The sequence below is a fragment of the Lissotriton helveticus genome, chromosome 6 (genome assembly GCF_964261635.1).
Source record: "Lissotriton helveticus chromosome 6, aLisHel1.1, whole genome shotgun sequence".
NCBI lineage: Eukaryota > Metazoa > Chordata > Amphibia > Caudata > Salamandridae > Lissotriton > Lissotriton helveticus.
The window spans coordinates 170,397,358-170,425,257 of NC_136067.1; the positions used below are offsets into that span (position 1 = coordinate 170,397,358).

Genomic DNA, 27,900 nt, shown 5'->3' on the forward strand with positions numbered 1-27,900 from the left:
AGTAACTTCTCAAACATTAAATCTGTAGAGCAAACAGAAGTTAATCTTTAGAAGTTCAGATACACCTTAAAACAAGTACATTGAATGTTAAAATGCCTTCTGAATGCTTACCCAACCTTCATCGCAAGTTGTATGTATGTATAAACCATCTTATAGCGCGCTCTGTTACTTGGGAGTATCCTGGCGCGATGGAGAAAGGCAGAGAAAGACAGAGCAGAGACTAACTTATGCCACACTGGTGAATAGATGAGTTTTCAGACTCTTCTTAAACTGGCCTACGCACTGAATGGAGCGCAGGTGGAGGGGAAGGGCATTCCAAGCCCGGGCAGCAACCACAGCTATAGACTGACCCCCAAGTCTAGTTCGCTTGAAGCGAGGAAAAGTCATCTTAAACAGGGAGGACGGTCTAAGAGCACGTGAAGGTGAATCGTTTCTTCAGATAAGCAGGCCCTTGATCATGAATTGCTCTGAACGAGAGCACTAAGGATTTAAACATAATGCGCTGAGGCACTGGCAGCCAATGAAGGCTGCGCATGTGAGAGAGAACGCTCTTCCATCTCGGAACATTGAACAAGAGGCGAACAGCGGCATTCTGAATAACCTGTAGGCGTTTGACCAGATAAGCAGGGATACCGCTGAACAGAGCGTTCGCATAGTCCAGTCTAGCTAAGATGAGAGCTCGGGCAACAGTCTCTTTTGCTTCTCTAGGGAGCAGTGGGAAAAATCTACGCAACGTTCTTAGGGTAGCAAAGCATGTCCCTGATAGTTTCCTTATGTGGTCCTCAAATCTTAGATCCTCCCCAAACCATATACCAAGATTTTTTGCGGGGCCACCCATCGCCTTGGGACTGGGAATGTTCGGGGGCCACAGCGAATTTTTAAAGCTGGAAGGGAAAGAGCCATAGAAGAGGACCTCAGATTTGTCCTCATTACATTTCAGCTGGGCCATAGTCAGCCAGCGAAAGACTGAGGACAAACAGAACTGGACTGCTGTAGTATCCAGATGGTCGTCCAGCCAGGTGAACAACAATTGTGTATCATCGGCGTATCCGATAATCTTAGCCACGTACTGTTCCCCCAGGTAAACCAGGGGAGTGATGTAAACATTGAACAGTAGGAGACTAAGAGTGGAGCCCTGGGGGACCCCAGTGAGAAGTGGTTTAGGCTCTGAGGCATGGGGAGGCATCCAGACCTGCTGTGTCCTGTCTGATAAGAACGATGTCAGCCAGGCCAGGGCGCAACCTCCAATGCCGATCGCAGACAGCCTGGCGAGGAGGAGCTCGTGAGGAACGGTGTCAAACGCGGCAGAGAGGTCCAGAAGAATCAGGACCGCTCTGCCGCCGCCGTCCAGACACTCCCGGATTGCCTCCACCATTTCAACCAGAGCTGTCTCAGTGCTGTAGGCCACCCTGAATCCTGATTGAGCTGGATGCAGGGCACAAGAGGTCTCTACAAAGTTCTCAAGTTGGCGAAAAACCACTTTCTCACAGATTTTTGCCAATGCTGGCAAAAGGGATATAGGACGATAGTTCCCTGGAACAGCAGCATCCAGCCCTGTTTTTTTTAAAAGCGGCAGAAGCTTTGCCTGCCTCCAACCTATGGGGACCGTTGCTGAGGATAAAGAGAGATTCACTATCTGGGTGACCTCACTGCAGACAGTACTAGCTACTTCTGAAAGTACCCGGGCAGGGCAAGGGTCTGAGGGTGAGCCCGATTTAAAAGACTGAAGAAGTGTCAATATGTCACATTCAGCAGCTACAGAAAAGTCCGTGAACAGCTGAGTATCACAGTGACATGGCATCAGGGAGGAACCAACCACTGAGCTGTCCACTGGCAGCGCAGAAAGCAGGTCCTTCTGAATTTTTGCTATTTTATTAATGAAGAAGGCAGACAATTCCTAACACCATTGAATGGAGGAAGGGAGTGTAGTTGTGTCGGCAGCAGGGGATTGAAAGCTATTAACAATAGAGAAAATCTCTCTACTGTTATTTTCCGCTCTAGCGATTCTCCCTGCATAGTAGCTGGCTTTAGCTGTTTTAATAGCGGTATAGTAGTCCTTTTGGGCTGTACGCAGGGCGACCTTTGTCTCCAAACTATACTCGAGTCTCCATGCGCGCTCCAACTTTTTACACCCCAGTTTCAACACCCTTAACTCAGGAGAGAACCAGGGTTGAGAAGGGGTGCGGCGGAGCCTTGACATGGTAGTATGTTTCATAGAAACATCAGCCGCCTGCAGCACCCACCCATTAAAGCCACTAACCGCCTCACCAATCTCAGGGATAGGCGTCGGGCGGGCTCTGAATAGAGCCTGGCGGAACGCAACCAAATTAACCTTCTGGAGGTGGCTTAAGGGCAGTGCATATGCCGATCTACCTACATCCTCCACCTCCCATGAAAACCTAATAAGATCATGATCAGACCACGTCACTTTTTCTGAGCTTAGCGCCTTGATGGAGAAATTAGAGCAGACTAGATCCAGGAGGTGACCGCCGACATGGGTCGGAGAGAACACCCACTGTTTAAGTTGAGCCAAGTCGAAAACTTCCCCCAAGCGGCTGGCCTCAGTAGTCAGAGACATCTACATGAATATTGAGGTCGCCAACCAGGAGAAATTTCGAAAAGCTCAGGGCCCGTGGCACTATACACTCCTCCAAAACATCAATAAAGTGGCTAGCCTAGCCTGGAGGTCTATAGATCTATGATCCTCCCAAGGTGAAGTGAGAATTAATAGTGAGAGAGAAGTGGAGTACTTCGCCATCGGCCACTGCATCGGACTGCTCAGTGGAGAAATGCCACCCCTCCCTATAGATTACTGCTAGTCCGCCCCCTCTGCCTGTGATCCTGTCAACTCTAGCAATCTGAAAGCCTCTAGGGACAGCGAGTACTAGGATCGGAGCACATGTGTTGGTAAGCCACCCTCTGCGCGAGACCGCTGCGCGTTCTATGGTGCATCGCTATTTAAGGCCCAAGCCCCTCCCCCAGCTGGACCGCTAACTCGAGTCCAGCAGGGGTCCGGGACTCATCATCGCAGCCGTCACAAATAACCTGCCACAAGTGTAAGGCCAGCCTAACCATGATCATGTTCACAGGAATCTGATGCAAGAACACCAAGTGATCATTTACAATAACGATTATGCGGCATGGCGCAAATATGAACAGAGGAAGTAGAGCTAAAATAATATTGCCAAGATGGAAGGTGGCTGTAAAACCTTGCATGAATAATGCAAAATCAGCCATCACTGCTGCATTAAACCATCATCACTACGTACTCGTTGTGTGATCCGACCATTGCACTGGATCAAATTCTCAGATGCCGTGACTTACACATGTTTTTTATATGTATTACAGTAGAGCAGTTCTGATGACTCCTAGGATATCCACTGTTTGCTCAACCTATCTTCGGGATGCATATGAGCGTATTGGAGAGAATCAATTTGGTAATTGAGCATCCCTGATCTCGAAATTTGCCCAATTGAAAACATTGGTGAAATCCTAGTTCAGTAGTAAGGCCACTCCAAGTAGCACCTACGTATACCATAAATAAATGGCCGCCCAGTCTCTATCTAGAAAGTCTAGATTCTTGGCTCCAGCCAGGGAGCATAGAGTCCATATGGCACAGGATTCCACTTCGACACTCAAAATGGAAGAGCTACATAATAAAATACCTTGTGGTCAATGCATATGCTTAGAGACCTGAATGCACTCCTCTAGCAGATGGGAAGCCACTTGAGGGCATCCAAACCTTGGAAGGAGGCTTCAGCGGCCACACTGTGAGACCATGCGGGGTGCTACATTCTGCACTCCTTGGAACCTCTCAATTAAGTAGCGTATATCCTCCGAAGACAGTGGTGTGTTTGAGGACTTGAAGGAGCCAGAACTTCATCAAGCGCTTACTACTGTCTGAGCCCTCATTTCTGTATCTCTTGATTGCATCACATGCTGTTTGTGGATTCAGGAGTAGTGTTACACCTCTTCTACTAAACAGAGGCACCGCCAAAGTATCCTTACAGACATTTAGGCCCAGCTCTGTTAGTGGATAGCTGAAGTTGGAGTTTGTGGTTGCTCAGAGCACATTACGTCTCTAATTTCTCTTCCTCACCTCTATTGCCTTTTTCACACATGACACAACAGGTGTGGTGTAAGTGTATATGGTGATCCGGAATTTTGTGATAATGGTACAAGGGGAATAAAGCTTCAGTAGTATTAAAAAAATGAAAGACTGAAAATGTGGTACAGAGGAAAAGAGTTGGGCGGAAGATAGAGAGATTACGATTGTGAGAGATCTCAATCTTAAAAGTACTATTTTGAAAAATTCATAGATATTCACATATTCCATAACAGCTGCTCCGCCTTATCAGTAATATGACCTTTAATTTTCAGCCAGAAAGGAACTGGAACAATGTGCATCATTTCCTGTCCTGATGGTATTGAAAGATAATAACACTTCGCACATATGTGTGAGTACTTTCTTACCAAAGGCAACACATTTGAGTTAAATCTTTTATAATTTTAATTTCAGCCAGCATCAGTGTTAACACTGCCATACCTCATGCCTCTCATACAGCATGGTGGTAAACATGCTATACTCTGTAGCTCTTAATTACAGTGGCAGCTTTTAGTTTATGGTGCAAAAATACGACCCCGTAATTGCAAACCACAAGCAAGCAACAATGGCAAACTACAAAACTCTCCTGAGAGACGTTTTGGGTGAGAGAGTCTACCTTCAAGAATAGTTTGACAAAACTGGATAAAATTGGTAATTTTACTACACCATATATAATCACATATATAAATGTATGTCTTATTAATTTGTATGTGCATATTTATAAATTGCAAACCTGGCCCAGGTGTTTTAGAGTGCTTAAGAATAACATAGTTGCCAGCGTACAGATCTCAGTATGATAACCATAATGTGTTATATATATTGAGTGATGCAATATACAATTGGGGCAAATATAGAGTGTTGCAAATGGGGTATATGTAATTCATAGGAGACAGACTCTGACCCATCAGAATCAAATGGCAACCACTGAACTAACCACTGGAATCTGAGAGTTTAGCAACAGCCAAAAATAAACTTGGAAAACAAAGGAAGAGAGAGAGAAATTTGCGTGTAAAATCTTAGGACCAGAGAAACAAAGGAGGGGTTCAGATCATGACAGAAGAGAGAGGAAGAAGGTAGACACAAGGGATGCCACTTCTAGAGATGGAAGACAGAAGGACAGTCAGCATTATACAGTGGCTACATGTTGTCAAAGATCACAGAAGAGTGGTTAGTTGGAGCCAGAGTGGATGTGTCTTTGGAGGAGAAGAGCTGTTTCTGGTCCTTCATGAAAAAAGCCAGTGAATGTGTGTCTACTTGGTAGAAGGGAGTTCCACAGTCTAGTCCCACAGCCTGAAAAAGATTGGGCCTTTAGGCAGTCTTTAAAAGCAGAAGGTTCTAGAAACAGAGTTATCTACAGTGCAAAGTGACCGCTGAGATCCAGAAAATCTCTACTTGTTTTCAGGTACAGAGGCGTGGAACAGTGTGTAACTAGTGCGCGATACCAGCCAATGTCGCAAAGGATCTTGCTTTGATCAGAAAGTGACAAAGTAATCTGCTTTATGCCAAACTCTCTGCAAGGTTGGAAGATATGTTTTGGGTAGTCTGCTTAGAATCAAATTTCCGTGTTCAATCCTACATATAACATGAAAGTGTTTATTTATATATTATTATATTATATTTACAGAGCATAAGGAAGAAACTGTTTCCAAAACACACACAAGAGTTAAAAGTCATAACTACAATTTATAGAAACATTGCGTTAATCAAATATACAATGATTTCTGCTGAGTTTCTCTGTGATGGGTGAAAAATGCTTGTGCAGTGCACAAATTGGTGCATACAAAAATAAACAAAACACATCCATGAACAACATTCACAATTGTTTCATATGAATGCTTGATTAAGCCACCTACTTAATGGAGTCTTGGTAGTTGCTGCAAGTCCGTATGATTTTCAGGGTCTGTGATCATCTAACTCAGTCCTTTTTTGATACAGGCTAAATTTGTAGACTCATCAATGTTTCAACCCACTGAAGAAGCGTGTTATTAGTACATCGATGATGGGTCTTCTTCAGGAAAAGCAAAAGTAGTCTTTTATACCCGTGGCAGGTGTAGAGAAAAACAAAGAAATGGAAATTCCCGTATTACCAAGAGTTCACACATCCGGGCAAAGCAAAGGATGCACTAAATCCATCAAAATAATTCCAAAAAGTCAAATCTGACTGGGAACAAGTAGTCTTTAAGGCTTGATTTATACCTGTGGCTGGTTCAGAGAAAAACCAAGAAATGGAAATTCATTAATGACCCAGTGTTCACACATCTGGGCAAACTAAAAGATGTGCTGATCCATCAAAATAACTCCAAAAAGCTGCAGCCATCAAGGGACCTTACTACAAAGCTATACAGACCTTGTGCCTTGTACCTGGTCTAAAAAACTTAGCAGAAAAGTACCCTCGTACCAGGTCACATGGCACATCAATCTGCACCACCTCCCTCTCCCCCAGAGGCAGCAGGGAAGAAGGCGCTCTATGCCCAGGAAGTTTTTATAAGGAAAAGAATGGGATGGGACTCAACTCTCATCAGGCCATACCTCCCTAAAGACACAGCTCTTTCTACCCCACCTGAGGAAAGAAAATTTGAGGATTTATCCCCAATCTGCTCCTGGGACAGGGAGGGGCAGAATACCCATTGGATGCCAGCATTTTCTTATTTTTATGGAGTGGAGGCTTGGAGGTGGAATTTACCTGCCGTCAGGCTGGTAATCATCGTTTACCACACATGTAATACAATGCATGCCATTGCAGCACGGTCATTACGACTGCGTTGTTAATTCGCATGCCATTACCACGCAAGTCATTACAACCACTTGCTGTAGGGGGCAGAAGGTGTTGGATTTTAAATCCAACCCCTTCCCTACTGTTGCACAGACTGGAGATGGAATAGTAAATATAATTTTTATTTATTTCATTTATAACGCTCTATCACCTAGCAGGCATCCTGGCGCTGGCATTCCCAGAATTCAGTTTATAAGTGTGCCCGAAGGCTTACAGCCGAGTTAGACTTTAGGGAACAGCCAGGTTTTTAGTCTCTTTCTAAAAAGGAGATCACTGACTTGTCTCAACTCCAATGGAAGTCCATTCCAAAGTCTGGCAGCTACTACGCCAAAGGTTCTGCCACCTGATTTTACTTTCCTGACTCTCTGTATTTTCACCAGTCTAGCCGACGAGGAGCGAAGGCTTCTTCCTGGAACATACCATTCAAACTTTCTCCGCATAGAAACAGGTCTGGACCCATGCAAAGCTTTGAACACTAGACAGACAGACTTAAACTGGATTCTCTGTCTCAAAAATTACTATTCCAACATCCAGCGCCACCCTACAACAAGTCATTGTAATGACTTTCATTGTAATGGTATGCGATGTAACAACGTGGTCGTTGTCAGGACGGCGTTGTAATGGATTGCGTTCTAAACACGTGTGTGTGTTATTCATCAGGCTGCACACCCTCCCTTAAAGCGCAGCAGTCTTTCTGCATTCATGAGGCCTAAATCATCCCTATCATCATGGCAAACAAGAGAACATTTGGATGCTTTTGGGTGTAGTTTTGATATATGGGCCAACAGTGGGGGGTAAATTCCAATTTCCTCCTGCTTTTGGTCAATAGCCGCACTATTCGGACTTAAGGTCAGCCAGCAACTAGGGAACCCTGCAAGTACTTGGCATATCTGAAACCTAATGTTGGCTTATATGGCTTCCATTATTATTTCTTACCAAAAAATGCCAAGACTATGTAACATTTGGACTAAAATCACTGATGGTCCTCACATTTCAGTGAGGAAAAGATCTGGAATCTCTGAGGATGCACAAATTTCCTAACACCAGCATTTTCCAGCATTTTCCCACTTCTGGTAAAACTAGTACACCACTTGTATTTTTAAGGAACAATGATTTTGCTAATATCAAATTGAAAGTGATGTTTTTTTCAGTATGATGAAGACCCAAGACCATAAAGTGTCAACATCTGGGTGTTTGAAGTGATAATTGTTTGGGGATCTGACTTCCATAGTGCCTCACCTTTCTAGACTTTGTACCAGAGAAATGGGTAGCCAAGTTGTAGAAACAGCTATTGTCTTTGTTTTTATTATGAGACATCACCTCGGTTTACCTGACGGAGTACTTGAAGTAATGATCCTCACACAGATTCCTTATGGAAAGTTTATTTCATCAGAGGAAATCCCCAACGCACAGCCATCAACTTAACTTATCTGAACATTGGAATGCATATATGTGATAATTGCATTACACAAAGCATTCCCCAGCATCTCATAGGATGAAACCAATGTAAGTTCAATACAGCACATCCCCCGTCCTTTCCAGCAAAACCCGAGACAACAACACAAACATTTCTATGACAGAACAGGACAGACAAATATATGTACAAAAAAAACACACCAATTCACTGTACAAATCAGAGACACTACTAGCCCCACACAAACCCCAGCAACTTATACCCCCAAATGACACCATCCTAAGTATACAAGTATACAGGTCCACCCACACTATCCCCAAATAACCTGGCGGTCTCCCTGAACTCACCACACTTTGCTCCTGACTCCTCACATTGCCACCATTACCACTCTCTGGCGTTTCCACACACCTACTCCCTTGTTCACTTAGAAAATCACTGTCACCAATAAGGAGCCATGCTGAGCAATTCTCTCCAAAACTGGGCTTCAATGCCACCTCACCCTGTCCATAATACAGAATTTTACTGCTAGTCTTGCGAACCTCCATGAACAATTTTTTGTGCTGCCCGGCCCTAAAACACTCGGTAACGGTTTATAGTCTGCCCTGAAAAGAACTGTATTCCCCCAAATTAAGGTCCTGAAGTAACCAATCACCCAATCAGCAGCCAACGCCTCTTGCTTGATGACGGAGTAATTCCTCTCTCCTCCAATCATTGAGCGAGACGCAAATGCCACTGACTTCTCCACTCTCCCATGCATCTGTGACAGTACCACACCAATCCCTACCGCACTGACATCAACTGTAACAATCGTCTTCAAACCCATCTGAAATGACAACAAGATACCTGCATTTGTGGTGTAATCATTAATGAGGAGAGAAAGCAAACTGCTTTTCCTCACCTCGCACAAATGTCCATCCCTTCCTTAACAACACTCTCAAAGCCTCAGTTTTATGAACGAAATCTTGCACAAATTTGGAATAGGATTCCACTAAACTGTTATATGGGCCCTTGGGGACCTTGTCGACATTGCTAAGTTAGCATGAGCTTTGCTGCCAAGATGCTGCTTTTGCGCACATTACTACATAACTTTGTTTTTGTAACACTCTGTGCCTTTCACATGAGAATGGGCTGCCTTCGCGTTCTCTGCCTTTCCTGGAGTTTAGTCTGAACACGATGTGCAAGGTGTATCAACAATGCCCCTTGTTATTCTGTTCTGGTCAGTCCCTAGCACCTAGACATAACATGCTACACACAGCTGCAGTACTGAAGACTCGTGCTTTGATATTATGTTGTTGCATGTTGTTTTAACACACTTGAAGAAAGACGTTCCATGGAGAAGAGCTCCGCTGTTCCTATGATGTAAAGTTACATCCAGGTTTTAAGGTATGGGGTCTGCTGTCAAAGCCAGAGGTCATCCTTTTTTATAAAATAAACTTCTTCTAGTCAAGGGTATGGTGGTTAGGCCTAAAAGCCCCTCATTTCCACAGTCTTTATAAAATGACTTCTCCCTTTTTATTCTATGGAATTGTAAAAATGCTAACTGTGCTGAGTTTATGCATTTTGCTGCTAATAGTAGCACGTATACTGTATTGTGGAGCACAATAGTTAAAATACAAATTTTGAACTATTTCAGTGACTCCTCCTATTTTCATGTGGACAAGTATGAGTGAGTGAGTGAAAGAGTATGTCTTGCTCTCATGATTCCCGAGAGAGTCAGGAGTGTTTTGTTCTTGGTTGTCTAATCATGTGTAGTTCCGTGATCTTTTGTAGGAGAACGAATGAGACACTATAGCTAGTCGGTTTGGGATTTGGGGTACTGATGTGGTAGGTTGGTACACCCCTATTCACTGAGGTCCTGTTTTCCTGTGCATAATTCTGTGTATGTGGAGAATCCCTGCAACAAAATCCATCAAAGATCGAGCCTTGTCCCTGTCAGACAGCACTTCCAGATTTAAAATTGCACTGACCAAATTGACTTTTGGCTTAACCCTTTCCCTCGTAATGAAATAACCTAAGTACTCCACTTCTTGCATCAGAAACACACATTTTTATTTTTGTTGCATCAACCCACCCTAAGCAATATGAGACAACACCTCACTCAGGGTTTTGTTATGTTTCAAAATATCCTATCCAAATATTAGTATGTCATCTTGAAAGAAGATGATGAGAAGTAGGTGACCAGCGCACTCAAATAAACAAATGATCAACTTATTTACCCGGTATGTGTGCAGTGTTAGAATTATGTCTGCTAGACATATGTACTAAACTAGTGAAAAGTGGCCTAGCTCCTAATAGGCAACCAGGACTCTAACACGCATCAACAATGGCAATTTCATAAAGTAAATACAATTTTATTGCACTAAATCAAATAATTCCGCTTTAGTGCGGTTTCTATATATATTCAAAATCTTGCATCTCAACAATCAACAAAAAGCATGTAAACATAAATCAATTTAACGTGACATCATATTTTAAATCAACATTTTTGAGACCCAACCCAATGCATTTTGGGACTTGTGTCCCTTCATCAGGGGTTATCTGTGAAGGAAACAGAAAATAAAAGAAACAAATTCATTTCAAGCACAAAGCGCGCGTAATATTAATATTAGTACCACAATCTGAGTAACAGTGTGTTCCTGAATTCGTGCTGCCCACACCACAGTGATCAAACCGACAAGTGTATTCACGCAAGACCACCAACTTACTTCCTGAGGTGTTACTGTTCACAACTGTATGAAACAAGAGAACATATACACTATGTAAAAACATTTCCAAGCGAAAAGCTGTTTCCAAGTCATCAATGGAAAATATCAGAGCAGATTCCCAATCACGTACCTTGCTCTAAATTGGGACAAGAATACCGAGCTGCTTGCTGCGTTATCCAATGAATAGAGAATCTGAAGAATAAAAGATGTGAACATCACAACTCAAACCTATTGATGTGCGTTCAATTTGAACAAACCATAGCAAAACATTCCTCACCGTGGCGAACAGTAACCAAATGAAACGCGGTAATGGCTCGCGATGAGTCAGAAAATGTTGCCATGTGTATCAGAACAGAACTACAGTAAGGAATAAGTTCTTAAGAAAAAAGTCTCTACCAATATCAACATGGGGGGGGTTCTTAGCTCACCTCTTGTGTTGTCTCCCAGAGTCAGGAGGGCTACAGCAAAGGAAACAAGAGTACACAGGATGTATTCCCTCTCCTGCCGATTACAGAAACCCGGGGGGGGGAAGAAACCAGTCCGTCTGCCTTCGTTGAGCGAGAAGAGCGACTGTCTAGAAAGAAGTAATTACAAAGATTACTTCACGCACCCTAAATGTAGGAAGATCAACTTCCCAAGCCACCTAACTATCAAGTTCTTACCTCAATCAAGTAGCGTGATAAGTGAACCGCGGACTCCCCAGCGAAACCGGAATTATTTAATTTAGCGCTATAAAATTGTATTTACTTTATACAATTGCCATTGTTGATGCGTGTTAGATTCCTAGTTGCCTATTAGAAGCTAGGCCACTTTTCACTATCTTGAAAGAAGATGACATTGTTGACCCCAACACCACATCAGATATCAATCTCTGAAAAACACTCGCTGTAGAGTACAACCTAAAAGGAAGCTTACAAAAATAAAAAGTGTCCTCAGTCATAATAAATAAAGTGCTTGGAGATGCTTCGAGTCTGGGTGAAGCTTCACCTGATGATAGGCAACTCTTAAGTCTAGTTTTGAAAATGATTTCCCCTCAGACAACATAAAAATCTGTTCATTTATGTTAGGTAAAGGGAAGCAAACCATGACAATGTTCTCATTGAGGCTGCGTAAGTCGACACAGAACCTGATCGATCCATCTGATTTCTTTTTGAGGACGACAGGTGACTACCATTCCGTATCCTCCACTGGTTCAATAATTTTGTCCCTACACATATATTGCAGAATTTCCTTCATCTTTGCCCTCACAGCTAGCGGTACATTCCAAGCAAAACGTTTCACAGGTATTACACCTTTCTTGACTTTAATCTTATGCGTATTTTTTTTTACTTCTCCCAGCCTATTCCCAATCCTTTCAAATTGATTGAAACTATCTTACAAGTCCTTGTCCTCAACCACCATAACCTGGTGGACAGCCCTTGGATTCCTCACAATGTGCAGATCGTACTGGTGAGACCATCCTAGGATAGGTGGACCCTCAGCCACTACTTGCACCTTTCCTCTGGTCTGGCTACCTTCAAACTTGATCACTGAAGAAATGTATCCAATCGCCCCAATATCTGCACCTTGGTACCCTTTTCAAAATCAAATCAGTGGATTATTACACTCCATGAGGCCAGACTGTATCAAACAGCTTCTTAGGAATTATGGTGTATAATGAGCCTGACTTCACCATCAAAGATATTACTTTTCCATTCACTTCAAAGTTTGCTTTAGGCCAGGGTTTCCTTTTTACCACATGGTTGCCAGGGTTTCCTATTTACCACATGGTTGCCCTCTCCAGCCTCACCATCAATCATCAGTATGTTCATCATCATCAACTAAGCAACTTTTGTATTGATAGATTTGGATATGCGTGCAGAATGTCCTTGTTTGCCACACTTGCGACAATCTTTACCAATTGTAAAACATTTCTTTGAGTTCGCATAGAGATAACTACTCCCACATCTTTGGCACATACGAGATGCCACCTTTCCTATGAAATTGGCTTGTCCAGGAAATGTTACTGCACAAATTTTGTTGGTGTACCCACTTGTAGTTATAGTTTTGTTTTACTGCATTTGCCAAGACTGATTTATCATCAAATACTTCCACATCAGAGATATTTTTCTTTTCTGTTCCACTCCTTTGCATTCATGCATGCACTTCTCAGATTCCTCCACTACCTTACCTATGGTGATGTCATCTTTCAACATAAGATTACAGTCTGCCTACAACCATTCATGCATTTTCTTGTTACTGAACTCCATTGTTGATTGAGCTTGTATCAGTTTGTCTGTCATTTGACAAAATTGCCATTTGCAAGCCAATTCTCTTAATCTTGCTACAAAGTCATCAACTTACTCAGCGGTCATTGTGGCTGAAAATACAACTTACGACTTTGCATTACTACATTAACTTGCTTTGCAAATCTGGTTTGGAGGCACTGTCTATCCCCTTCACTAAGATCCTCTATTTGGTTTCCCTGATCATCACAAACTGGTGGAAAGTATTTAAATACATTTTGTCCATTTTTTTATCCCAGGAACCTAGTAACAAAGCTTTTTTCATGGCTGCAGAAAATTCTGTACCATAAAGATCCACTAGATAGTTTTCAAAACTAGAAATCCTGTCTTCACACTCAACCAGTGGACCACCAGACAACCTCAGGAAAGAAGGGGGTGTTACAATAGAAGTGTCTATATCCATATTTGAACGTTTTAACTTCAAAAGGTGAACTGAATTGAATGGTAATCAATGTGCTCTCTGATAAATAAGCAATAGGTGGCAGTGCTTCATAGTGTGAGAAGGTGTAACCTGCTGACGTGGAAAGTGTCAACATCGGCGGTCGCCGTGGGCAGACTACATGAAGAAGTTAGCTGGCTGCGTTATCTGCGGCGACGGCCTGCAGTGGTGGAGTGAGTCTGGAGCAATGCAGCCTACAGACTGTTCAGGCGGCAGCGTGCAATGGAATATGACCATTTGCGAGGGTGGCACTTCTCTCTGCTGGTGCGAACTGCTCTTTTGTAGTCAGCGGGGCAGCTTCTACATATTTGCTCTGAAAGCAAATCATTGTGAGTGAATTACCAGCCCACAGGGTCTACAGGTTTGGTATTAGAGGCGAGCTTACTGTCACAGTACCGATGCGTAGTCGTCGTCATAAAAGCCAAGGCGGGTTCAGAACGCCATGGCTCAAATGTTTGGGGTTCCCCTTATGTAGAGCTTATACCTGGTGGATTGTCTCCAAAAGTGTAGTAATCGAAGTAATGATCCTCACACAGATTCCTCATGGCATGTTTATTCCATCAGAGGAAATACCCAACACACAGCCAGCAACAAATCTCGTTATTTGAACATTGAAATGCATATATGTCACAATGGTATTACAGAGAGCATTCGTCCAGCATCTCTTAGGGTAAAACCAAAGTAAGCTCAATACAACAGTTCTGTAAAACCTAATAAAACTTGTTTGGAAAAAAATCATTTTGGAAACAATTCTGAACACCAACTACAAGAACAATGTATCAGGGCTTGGATATTTGTTCAAAAAAACATGATGCAGAGGAAACGAAGAGTAACTAGATGCATGTAGACCAGTGAAAATAGTACAGGCAAACTCAGTGAGTCTGTCATTTTTTATAAGTGAAAGTGCTTTTTCACTGAGAGGAGAGTTTGTGTGTGTGTGCTTGTTTGTATGGATGATGAATACAAGAAAGAACCAATGGTTTGCCGAAAGAATGAATTGGTGAGTGCACGGATGGGTATGTGAGTGAGTCAGTGCATAAAGTAGATAAGGATATAAGGTGTGTTTGCCTCACATGATGTCCTGTGTCTTAGTGTGTCTGCAGAATAAGAGACTGGGAAACCTACATGATTTGCACAGTAATTAAGGAAAAGGCACCAAGGAGCTGGTACAGGCATTCTAAACAATATATCACTTTAAAGCGGTCTTGGTTGTGTCAACTTACAGGGTAGCGTAAAAACGAAAAGATTGGTGGGAACCAAGCCACATGAGTCTACATGTTAACAGTTTATCATACAATTCCCCTTGCCATTCCAGACAGAGACGGGTTGGAATATACCACCTAATTAATATGCGTTATAATAAATAAATATAAAAGGTAGTCTGCACAAAACCACTACTCAATTTTAAAAAAGGAAGAAAACATGAAGGTTTAACTATCAACTGATTTACTTTTTTTTTTTTTTTTATAATTTAAGCTCAAAGACAGTGCATGAACAAAATCATCTATATGAACAAAATCAATCCTAAGCAACTAGAGGGTGAAAAGTAACCCTACGCGTAGTACTACGCTACGCTCGCGGAGCGTGCCTAGTTTGCGCTACTGCGCATTACACAAATTGCACTCAACACAGTGCAAAAACGCATAGCGTAACAAGCAATTTTTGCTTGCGGTCCTCAACGTCAAGTTGGTGACATCCCGGGGAGACTTTTTCCTCGTTCGCGATCAGCAACATCAAGTTGCCGATCGCGAGCATGGAAAATACACACCCCCGGCGAGATTCTCAGCGCGGGGAGGTCAGGTTTCTCATTGTGAGTGGTTGCGTATGCTCGCAACCACTCGCAATGAGAAACTACCAGCCTGCGTTGGGAAAGCTGCCCCTCAAGTACAAATCTACTCGAGAGGAAGAAAACGACAGCTTGCATTGTGCAAGATACCGTTTGCAATGATTGCACAGTGCAGACAAGCATCCGGCACTGTGCAACCAGTGCGAACAGCATTTTCCCTACCGCACAATGCAGTTGCGTAGCTACGCGTAACATGCGTAGTGCGAAGTGCACTTTGCGTAGCTACGCGTGGCGCTACTATGCAATATATGCCCAGGGTTAGTGAAAAGCAGACATTATGCAGACATTATGAACTAGTGAGAACAAAGAATGGCTATATTTGAATAAGTAGCTAAGATCATCTTAATATGGATGTTGCTTATTTTAGACAGTGTGTGATACCTATGGCGGATATAGTTTTGAATGAGAAAAATGCATAAACAGAATTTATCAACAAAGTGCTCCGTCTAAATAAAAACCATGGGTGGTAATTAGCATAGGTTGTGTAAACGGCAAACAAGAGCACATATGGAGTCTATGAGGGAACCCCTGTTGAGACTAGGCGGGCAAAGCGGTCTCCTTATGTGTTATGTCTTTGAAGGCACAAAAAGCAACAGTGTGGGGACCTGTACCTATTCTCACTGGAAGTCGGATATTTCACAAAATAAAAAACACTGTATATTATATCAAATAAAAAACACTGTATATTACAATCTTGTGCGTGGTATTTATGTGTGTGGTACCCAGCCACACCACCGAACTCAACTGGACCGACCATCGCTGCATCCATTTCACCTTGAGGAAACCCACCACGCACCACCGCACCCAACAGATCCCTTGCCGATGCTGGAGCAAAATCACTGAAGACCAGCTAAACACAGCCCTTGCCCGAAGTCCACCCGTCGACCCCACCGATCCCGACACCGCCGCCCGCAACCTTAGACAGTGGATCGACGACTGCGCCAACACCCTCGCCCCGCTCAAATAACCCTCCAACAGACACACCAACAAGAAAGCAAGTTGGTTCACCACAGACCTCAAGGCTTCCAAGTAAACCTGCTGACAACTAGAGAAGAAAAGCACCGCACACAGACACCGGACAGCTACGTAGCCCACAAGAGCGCCATCCGCACACACCATCACCTCATCAGATCCGCCTAAAGGGCCTCCTTCAAAGACCGCCTAGACAACAATGCACACAACAGCAAAGAGCTCTTCAACATCATGAATGTGCTCTCCAACCCCAGCTCCAACACCAACGACATCCCACCTACGCAAGACCTGAGCGATGCCCTCGCCACCTTCTTCCATCGCAAGATCGCAGACATCCATGACGGCTTCAACACCCTGACCACCCCGACAATCACCGAGACCTCTGACCTCACGACCACCATCCTCACGACCCCCTGCTCACCTGGACCAGCATAAAAGATGACAACACCATCAAAATCATGAACACCATCCACTCCGGCTCTCCATTAGACCCATGCTCACACAGCATCTTCAACAAAGCCAGCTCCACCATCGCACCCCATCTCTGCAAGGCCATCAGCATCTCCTTCGAGACCGCGACATTCCCGGAAAGCTGGAAGCACGCCAAAATCAAGGCCTTTCTCAAAAAACCCAAGGCGGACTCCAAAGACCTCAAGAACTTCCGACCCATCTCCCTGCTCCCGTTCCCAGCGAAGGTCATCGAGAAGACTATCAACAGACAACTGACCCGCTACCTCGAGAACAGCATCCTGGATCCATCCCAGTCCGGGTTCCGCAGCAACCACAGCACCGAAACTGCCCACATCGCTGCCACAGATGACATCAGGATCCTACTAGACAACGGCGAAACTGCGGCCCTCATCCTCCTGGACCTGCCAGCCGCCTTCGACACTGTCTTCCACCGCACCCTATGCACACGCCTCCACAACCCTGGAATTCGAGACAAAGCACTGGTATGGACCACCTCCTTCCTCTCCCGCAGAACCCAGAGCGTCCGCCTCCCCCTTTTCGTTCAGAAGCCACCGAGATCATCTGCGGCGTACCCCAAGGCTCTTCCCTCAGCCCGACATTGTTCAACATCTACATTGTACCACTCGCTCACATTGCCCGACTGCACAACCTTAACATCATCTCCTACACCGACGACACCCAGCTGATCCCGTCCCTCACCAAGGACCCTCTCACCGCCAAAACCAACCTTCACAAAGGAAAGAGAGCCATCGCAAAGTGGATGAAGATCAGCTGCCTGAAGCTGAACTCAGACAAGACGGAAGTCCTCATCCTTGGCTCCCCCCCCCTCGGCGTGGGACGACTCCTGCTGGCCAACCACACTGGGAGCAGCACCAATACCCACCGACCACGCACGCAACCTAGGTTTCATCCTCGACTCAACACTCTCCATGACCAAGCAGGTCAAAGCCGTCTCGTCCTCCTGCTTCAACACCCTCCGCATGATCCGCAAGATCTACAGGTGGATCCCCACTGAAACAAGAAGAATGGTCACCCAGGTCCTCATCAGCAGCAGGCTAGACTATGGCAAAGCCCTCTACGCAGGAGCCTCGGCAAAACTCCTGAAACGACTACAACGCATACAGAGCGCCTCTGCACGCTTGATGCTCGACATCCCCCGTCGCAGCCACATCACACCCCACCTAAAGGACCTGCACTGGCTTCTCGTCAACAAGAGGATCACCTTCAAGCTCCTCACCCACAAACACAAAGCACTCCACAAGACTGGACCGACATACCTCAACAGCCGACTCACCTTCCACTCCCTGAACCGCCATCCCCGCCCTGCCGACCTCTCCCTCTCCACAGTACCCCGCATCCGAAGAGCGAATACTGGCGGCAGATCGTTCTCCCACCTTGCCGCCAAAACCTGGAATTCCCTCCCGATCCTCCTACAGCAGACCCAGGACTTACTCACCTTCAGGAGGCTACTCAAGACCTGGCTTTTCGAGCAGCAGCAGCACCCCTCCCCTCAGCACCTTGAGACCCTCATGGGTGAGTAGTGCGCTTTACAAATGCTATGATTGATTGAGTGTGACCTTGGGCATGCAGCATTGAATCCTGGTCATTCAGCTGTAGTTCTGATATGCCCATGTTCTGTGTTTAATATGCCACACTGTATAGGCTAACTATGCATAGCCTGGAGGGATACTTTGTCGCTTCAGAGTATTCTTAATTGCATACCTTGCATATGCACTTCTGAAGAGTTGTATCAGTTTTAAAGTCACTAAAAGACCATACATTTGCAGAAAAAGAAGTAATTTCTAAAATGAATGCCATTACATGGGAAATTGCTGCTTTGCTTCACTCTTGAGTAGGTGCCTCTCAAAGTGTCACATCCAAAAGCGTTGAAAGGTCATATGTGTAAAGTGAAAGTGAGGCAGCAATGCGTTTGGTGCCCAGTCCAGTGGCATGTGTCCTGGCTAGGTCATGGGCCTGTCGCCCATGCCTAATATCCAGTCTGTGTTCTGGAAGCTGGAGCCTGGCACTCATAAAAGGGGAAGAATGTATGCCTATTTATATTGCTTATAACAAATAGTGCTTGATCTGATCCGGTGGTTTCCAGTGCTCAGTTCCGGCACTTAGGGCCTTATTATGATGTAAATGTGTGTGTATACTTGTAAAGCGCACTGCCGCCCCATCTCGGGCATCTTGGCGCTGTATACCGCTGTGGAACCCTTCCTGGCTTTCCCTGTGAGATGCCCCCTCCAGGGCACCCCCAAGGTGAAGCCAGGCATCCCAGCACTGTTGGGGCCGTTGTGGAGATTAAGCATGCTATTGCCCAAAGTTGCAGAGTGTGACTCATGATTAGAGTAGGCACCCAGGCCAGAATTATCAAGTCCGCGGACAATTAGCCCAAGACCCTGCTGTTTCGGGAATTGAACCCTGGTCCCGGGCCTGACCTCTGCTTCAGGGTCTGCCGCTTCTAACCAGTGAGCCACATTTCTTATACTGCCCGCCTATGAGTCGGAGGTCCCACTGGCTGCATTACAATGCGACCACTTTCATGGCGGTCACAATGTGTATTCTTCATATTGCGGTGTGTGCTGCGGGCTGCAGCACACACCGCAATGCAAAAAAAACACAGCTGATCTATTCCTTCACTATGTGGCAGGCACCATGCAGTGCCTGACAATGGTGCAGGGATATGTAGGGGCGCACCATAGGTGCCCCCCAGAACCCATATTGGAGGGCCAGGGAGAAAGGGGGGCCGGCTACAGGCTTCCAAGTCACTTTCCACCTGCCTTTTCATGGCGGGGTAACCGCCATGAAATGGCTGGCGGAAAGGGACATTGTAATCCCTGCGGCGGTGGCTGAGCAGGCACTGCCACTGTTGTAGGGATTGCAGTCCCTCTGATGCACCAAAGGGCTCCATCCGCATGCAATCATAATGCGGCAGGAGGTCATGCAGTGTCTGATGGCGGTGGGACCGCCTCCAACTCCCATTGTAACGAGGCCCTATATCATGAACACTGTGGCATTTGATGTGCACCAGTTAAGGACACATTCCTTTGTAGATTAAGTGATTTGCCCAGAATCACGGGATGTTAAACTGACGCCGAGACTCAATCCTGGTTCCCGAGGTTGGCAGCTCTGGCCATTACACCACATCATCCCTACTTTCATGGTTAGGAGTTGGTTCTGTTTTAGGTGGCGCTAGAAGGAGAAATAGCCTGGCACAAGCTTCCTCCTGACAAACGCCCCAGCTCTTATTTTATTACAAATTAACCACTGATAACATATATATTTATAAGTGAACCAGAATGCAGAAGCAGCACCATTAAAGACATAAATACATCTATTTTGCCATTTATTGACTTTGCAGGTTGCAGAGGGAATGGCGTACCTCGAGAAGAGGAATTACATTCACCGGGACCTGCGAGCCGCAAACATTTTAGTTTCTGACGCTCTCTGTTGTAAAATTGCAGATTTTGGCCTAGCCAGAATCATTGACAATGAGTATGAAGCGAAAGAGGGTAAGTCTTTAGTCAACTTATCACTTAAATTCTTCCATAATCCTTTATTTGCTGAATTCATTTTCCAACCAGGGTGACCTGCTGCTTGACACACTTGTGGGAATAATTACCTAGCACTTGATTTGTGTCACAGGCAAGTTTTCTCCTATTGTCATGTCCAGGAAGAAGGGTGGATCTCTTGTAATCTGTGATTCCAGATGTTATAGGTAGGTCTTCACCTAAGCACCTACAATCTAAAACAACCTCCCTGATCCAACCCTCCTCCACTCCAGGAAAAGCCTGTAGCTGCATGTCTTTGAGGAGCATTACTCTTCCATGCGGTAGATGCTATCCGCACAGTAGTAAATCATCTGTGTGCTTAACTCTGAAGTAGCTGCCACATGGGACAGCCAGCTTGTGGGCCCATACGGCAGCCCTTGATTGAGCACAGATCTAACGCAGACATACAAAAAGATACATCACCACAGTACAGTTTGTGGTTTAGTCCTTTAGATACTGATATACCTACATCTGTCTGCTTGTCTGTCCATTCCTATATATATATACCATATATATGTGCCTATTTATGTATACCTACCAATGTTCAGCTATTTATCTCTATCTATCTATCTATCTATCTACCCCCTCTCTCTTTGTACCTCCGTCCCAGTTCCTTTTGCTTCCCTTCCATGCCCCTCTCTGCCTTTCTTGAGATGATGATGCGATTAAAGTGTTACTGAGCAGTGGACAGATAATGAAGCGGAAGCAAGAAGCAGGAGATAAGCAAAACAGGAGGGTAGAGGGATTCTAGGAAGGATGGAGAAAATATATAGAAATAGATTCCAAAGGCCACTGTAGTAGGTAGGACCGCAGTTGCCAAAGACTGCACCATTCTACCAGTGCCAACCTTTGATTCAGCAGCTAGTATAACACTGCTCCTCACCGACTGTACCACATCACCAGTGGAAGTCTAAACTGGGGTTTCATCCATCAGAAAAATCTGATGTCCTGGTGCTTTTTTACTACCAGCCAAAAATATGGGAAATATGCACCGTTAGTAACATACTAATATAGTTCAAGTCTGACAGGAATGAAAGTGTTCAGATGACAATTGCATGCAGCCTATTTACTGCACTAAAATGTATGTTAACAATTGTTTTTATTCTTCACAGGAGCCAAATTTCCCATCAAATGGACAGCACCGGAGGCAATAAATTTTGGAATTTTCACCATCAAATCAGATGTTTGGTCTTTCGGAATCCTGCTTACGGAATTAGTAACGTATGGGAGGATCCCTTATCCAGGTAACAGAGAGCGGAAACACAGTTTTTGGAATGGGTATGGGAGAGTAGGGTCTGCATCACTGATGCTCCTAATGCTAGTTTATTTTTAAAAAAGCTATGGAATGATGTTAGTATTATGATAATATGGACAACAATAAATCCAACTCTGTGCTAATGCTCAGCAGGATCCCATGTGCCCCCCACACATTAGAGCAGGGAATCATATTATGGCCCTTTTTGCCATGAGCTACAAAACTTACCTCGGAGCATCCTGCCTAGGATTCGTGGAAGGGAGAGTTCCAGGTGGCACAGTCCACCTAAAACCCCTGTCCTGACCTGGGACAGATAGCAACATGGAGGGACATGCCTATGGCGGGAAAAAAGTGTGTTGTCTACTTAATTTCACTGTTCCAAAAAGAGAAGATGTTCTGGTGTCGAACGGCGACAAAAAACAAACAAAAAAACAATTACTTACCGGCCTCATTGCTGCTCTTCTGCTCCACACCAACACAGCCTCCCAGAATTCCCTGTGGCCAATCCTGATGCTGCTCTCATGCTGCTGCTGGCGGCATGAGAGCCATGTCAGGACTGGCCTGAGTGCCATCAATTTGTGCTCTCAGGTAGCCTGGGAGCCTGTGCCTGCTGTCTCTAACCAGGCAATGCAGCTCAGGTTGGAGAGCGCTTTAGTGCGAATGTCGGTTTGGCCAAAACCACAGTGCCTACCATTCCCTCTCGTGACTGTCCCCTGCCATGGCACTGCCACAAGACTCGCCCAGGAGAGAAAAATAAAATGATAAAAAAACTGGTTTCTGATCATTTTATTTTTCAATTTTTGAAGCTGCTGGTGGTGAGTCAATGCTTCTCCGCTTCAGTGGAGGAGCCGCTGCGGATACCCAACCCTCTAAAGCCCTGATCTTCTAACTTTACATATATAATGAGGTGCTTGACACAAATACGGAAGTAAAAATATTGTGTGACATAAATATTGTGTCAAAAATATTATGACAACCAATATATATCGTGGTACAGTACATTCAGGATAAGAAAATAATATTTTTGGTATATAATATCGTTTTTAAGAATATAATTTTATTAAATATATTTTACTTTAAAATATATTTGGTATCCAAATTTGACACAAGTTGTTAATGTAGGGTGCTCTCTGGACGGGGGGTTGGGGTGATATAAGAGTAGCCCATTAAGAGAGTATTTGATATTTATTGATTTGTATAGCGCTGAATCACCCATGAGGGTATCTCGGCGCTGGGGACGGAGGAACATCAGAACAGGAGGGAAGAAATTTAGAAGAGGTGGGTTTTTAACATCTTTCTAAATTGAATCAGATTGTGTCCTGAGCGTAACTGAGGAGGCAGGCTATTCCAGAATCGGGGGGGCAAGATAAGAAAATGCCTTGCCACCACTGCGAGCCTTTTTGATTCTGGGAATGATGAGCAAATGTTCGGTGCTTGACCTGAGAGTTCGTGACGGGATATAGGAGGAGAGCTTGTTGGTGAGATACATGGGGCACTTGCCATTACGGGCTTTGTGAATAATACAGCCTATTTTGAACTTTACCCTTTTCTTTATGGGGAGCCAGTGAAGTTGATTGAGTAGGGGTCCAGAGGGTGTTCTAGATGGGGCATTGTTGGTGAGTCGGGCAGCAGTATTCTGCACTACCTGGAGTTTATTAATGGCACTTTTGTTGGCCGAAAACAGGAGGGCATTACAATAGTCAAGCCTACTCAATATTAGGGCCTGCATGAGTGTTTTTTTTGTAGAGGAGGGTAAGAGTGGAAAAATCCTACGCAGGAGGCCAAGAACATAGTAGCAGGAACCTGCGGTGGTGTTGGCATGTGTGTTATGTGTGAGTTTGTGACCAATTCTGACACCTAGGTTCTTAACTACTTCTTTGGGAGTGGGGGTGGTTCCCAGCTCTTCTGGCCACCAAGTAGGTGACCAGAGAGTGGTAGCTCCTCCAAACAACATGATCTCTGATTTGCCCCCGTTAAGTTGCAAAAAGTTGTTACGCATCCAGGCAGCGATAGATTTCATGCCTTCGGAAAACAACAGATCAATGTTGGGTGTATTTTTATCAAATGTTAGAAGGAGCTGGGTGTCCTCTGCGTATGAGATTGGAGTAAACCCCAAGGATCTCATGAGTCTGGCCAGGGGGGTGACATATATATTGAAAAGGGTAGGGCTTAGGCAGGATCCCTGTGGGACCCCTTTGCTCACTTTGGTAGTGGCAGATGTAAAAGATCCCATGGTAACTGTTTGAGTTCTTTCTGTAAGAAAGTTGGTGATCCACCTCAGTGCTGGCCCCTGATTGCCTGTCTTGGAGCCTTTGCAGAAGGATGTGATGTGAAATGGTGTCAAATGCTGCTGACAGGTCAAGCAGCACCAAAAGCGCTGCTTGACCGTTGTCAGTAGCCATGCGTATATTTTCAGTAACCTCAATAAGGGCGGACTCGGTACTATGTTTAGCCCGAAACCCAGATTGAGAAATATCCAGTAGTTGGTGAGTTTCTAGATAATTAGACAAGTGTCTATTAATGTGTTTTTCAATGAGTTTAGACTGTAAGGGTAGAAGCGATATGGGCCGATAATTAGTGATTTCGGTGGTTGGGACCTTGGGGTCTTTACGTATGGGTTTGATTTGCGCATCTTTTCAAGCTTACTCAAATACATTTTTAATGACACAGCTTCACAGTCCTGGGTACCACGACGTGCTGAAAACCACATTTTGATATTTTTTTTAAAATATGTTTATTAGGTTTTATACAAAACAAAACATGAGACTCCACACTGCAATGTTAAGATATCAATAACACACTGTGTACATAGGTTGTTATTACCATATGATCATCGGTCAATGAACAGACTGAACCAGTGAAATCTTATTTACGTTCCCCGTTCCCCCCCCCAAACCATAGCTCAGTCCAGAACCATCATGTCAGTGCGCAATAATGTGGTGCATTTTCGGTGTATTCCCCTATCTACTCATCAACCTGAAGCAGGTGTTGGTCAGTCGCCTGCATCTCTCCCCCAGGAACAATCGTGCCCTCCCCTTTGGTGGGCGGGTAAGTCTTATACAGTTCACAAAATTTTGGGGGTCTATTTCGCGGTGGCAGCAGTTTGCTAAAGTTTTCCGTTTGAGTGCTACAGTATAACAAGTCTCTTGACCACTGAGCTAATGTGGGAGCTGGACCTTGTAACCAGCGGATCGCTACACGTCTTTTGGCCAATAGCAGACCCACATCAACTAGTCTCCGTACCCCCCTGGGTATCTGCCTAGAGTAGCCCAGCAGTTCAAGGGCAGGTTTAGGGGCCAGCAGCAGCTCAGCCACACAACTCAGTTCTCCAAAAACGAAATCCCAAAAGTTAGAGATCCCCGGGCAAGTCCAGGCTAGGTGAAAGATATCTGCTGTCTGTGCATTACAGCTGTCACAAGACGGTTCGTCCCTAAATCCATACCTTTGTAAGCGCTACCGGGGTATAGTAAACCCTGTTGAGAAATTTAAAGTGGATCAGTCTATGCCTCCCGTTCAGGAATATGCGTTTTGTGTTAGTGCAGCAATATGTCCACATAGCATCATCTAGGTCCCGCTGCAGGTCTCGCTGCCAGACCAATCGCGCCTTAGTGTAGTGATGTGCCCATCTGACATTGAGAGTTGGTACATTTTAAAGGTGTGACTTTGCCGTTATAACATAGGTCGAGGCCGGAAGTTTTGGGGGTTCTTGCATATCCTCTCCCAGTATGTTCAGTAATGTGTGGCATGTTCTATGGAATTGGAATTGTGTAAGTGGAGTAGGTGTATCAACCTCAGTGCCCTTGTCGTCCCAGCTTTTAGCCCCACCATCAGCAAAGAGATCCCCTACTGTCTGCGCCCCAAATGTGTTTAGTGCAGTTGTAACCCCTTTATCCTTTCACGGTGGTAGCCAAAAGCACAGTCTAGTCGAGCAAAGGGCGAGTACAGGATAGCTCCGGCCTGCAACTGCAGTAAATAGTCTCAAGCGTGTGTGGTCGTGTTCATTGAGTCTAGGATCCCCGTCCGCCTGTCAGGGGGTGTGAACATCAGAGCAGGCAGCAACCGAGTGGGCCTCAACCACAGACGCTATGCAAATGTGTGGAATGTCAAAAGGACCATGGATCCAGTATTATGCATGCACTCCCTGCACGGCTCTATAATATAAATCAAATTCTGGGGCACCCAGTAGTCCCATAGAATACGGCAGTGTGAGGACCTGGCAACTGACTTGTGCCTGTTTGCCAGCCCACGCTAGTTTTACCATTAGAGATGTAAGACGTCGGAAGAACACCCAGGGCAGAGCCATGGGGATATTTATGAAAAGGAACAGAAAACGAGAGGCAGTATAACCATTTTCATCAAGGAAATTATGCCCAGCAAAGACAACGGCAATAGAAGCCATTTGGCAACATCATCTTCTAATTTACTAATTGCAACCCCATAATTTTCCCTGAACACGACAATACGAGTCAGTGTGCACCCTAATGCCTAAATATCTCACTGCCTCGGTGGACCACTGCAGCGGGTAATCTGGCTCAAATGCTACCGTGATTGGTGTTAGGGGGAAAATAATAGCTTTTATCCAGTTAATCCGCAGACCAGATACTGTGCTGAAAAGCACCACCTCTCGGAGTACCTGGTAATGGTTACTTTCCGGATTCCTAACATACAGTAATGTATCATCAGAATAAGTAGATACAATTAACTCATAGCCCGGGAACCTGATGCCTTTGTGTTTATGATATTCTCTAAGTGCACATGCCAGTGGTTCAGCCACCAGAGCATATAAAACGGGGGACAGGGGGTAGCCCTGTCTGGTACCCCTGAAGAAATGGATTGGGTCCATCACCAAGTTGCCTATTTTGACTCTGGCCCTGGGAACGTTATACAGACCACTCAAAAACAGGCCCTAAGCCCATCCTAGGTAGTATGTGTCTCAGCAAGGGCCATTCGACAGAGTTGAACGCCTTTTCGATATCTAAAAAGACAGCCACTGCTGGTATTTCTGGGCTGGTATGCTGTTGAGTGGCAAACACGTGCGCAAATTATAAGTTACGTGTCTGCCCGGTACAAACCCCGCCTGTTCCGGCACCACCAAGGTCAGCACCAGGGGGATAAATCAGTTTGCCAGCATTTTTGCAAATATTTTTGTATCAACGTTCAGTAGGGAGAGTGGGTGGTATGATACACATTCTTCCGGTGATTTACCAGGTTTAAGAATTGCAACTATAATTGCTTCTTTTATGGAGGGTGGCATTGTGCCTGAAATGCACACATCATCAAGAAGCGCGGCCAGCTGCGGCACTAATACCTTGAGAAATGCCTTATAAAAGGCCACTGTCAGTCCATCACCCTATGGCGCACTCCCCGCTTTCATTTTTGTGAGGGCCAAAAGGATTTCCTCCTTCTCTATGGGTCGCATGAGGAACTTACAAGGGGTGTTCGTTAGCCATGGCAGTTTAATTTGCGCGAGGTAATCTAGAATGCGGTCCTCTGAACTACCGCTGTGAGAGGTATAGAGGTCTGAGTAGTATTGTCGGAACCAGTCCGCTACGTCTGTCTCCTCTCTTAGGGTAACTCCATCCACTGATGTGATCTCAGTCACAACGGTCTTATCCCTTTGTTTTTTGAGTAGTCGGGCTAATACCCCCCCTAGGCATTCCCCCTTGCCGTAAATGCACGCTGTGGTGTATTTGCCAAGGTGTTTGATCTCTGTATCAGCCGCCTCATGATACTCTTCTAGCGCGGCTTTGATCTCCTGTCTAATTATTTCATCTGGTCTGGTCTGTTGGGCCTTTTCTAGGGTCGTGAGCTTCTGTTCTAGATCAGCAAGACGCTTGCGGATCGACCGAAGAACACCTTAATGCTTGGAGATAGCCACCCCTCTTACATAATTCTTGAACGCTTCCCACACCACCTGAAAGCTGTCTACTGAACCCACGTTGGTCTCAAAAAATATTTCAATTGCTTCGGCCATTTCTTTCTTATAGACTGCATCGAGCAATGAAAATGGTGGGAATCTCCAGGTGAAAGGCGGAATAGTCTTACTAGGGGATTTTATCACGAATAGTAGCGGGGAGTGGT

At 45.0% G+C, this 27,900-nt stretch overlaps 1 protein-coding gene across 3 annotated transcripts in view; it reads left to right on the top strand.

The window, feature by feature from the left end:
• BLK (BLK proto-oncogene, Src family tyrosine kinase) overlaps positions 1-27,900 on the top strand; it is a 410,535-nt gene that overhangs the window by 354,743 nt on the left and 27,892 nt on the right. For all 3 annotated transcript variants that reach the window (XM_078647570.1, XM_078647568.1, XM_078647569.1), the window contains 2 exons: positions 20,375-20,525; positions 21,677-21,808. In XM_078647570.1, the coding sequence (XP_078503696.1) occupies positions 20,375-20,525; positions 21,677-21,808 (283 nt within the window). The remainder of the gene's footprint in view (positions 1-20,374; positions 20,526-21,676; positions 21,809-27,900) is intronic.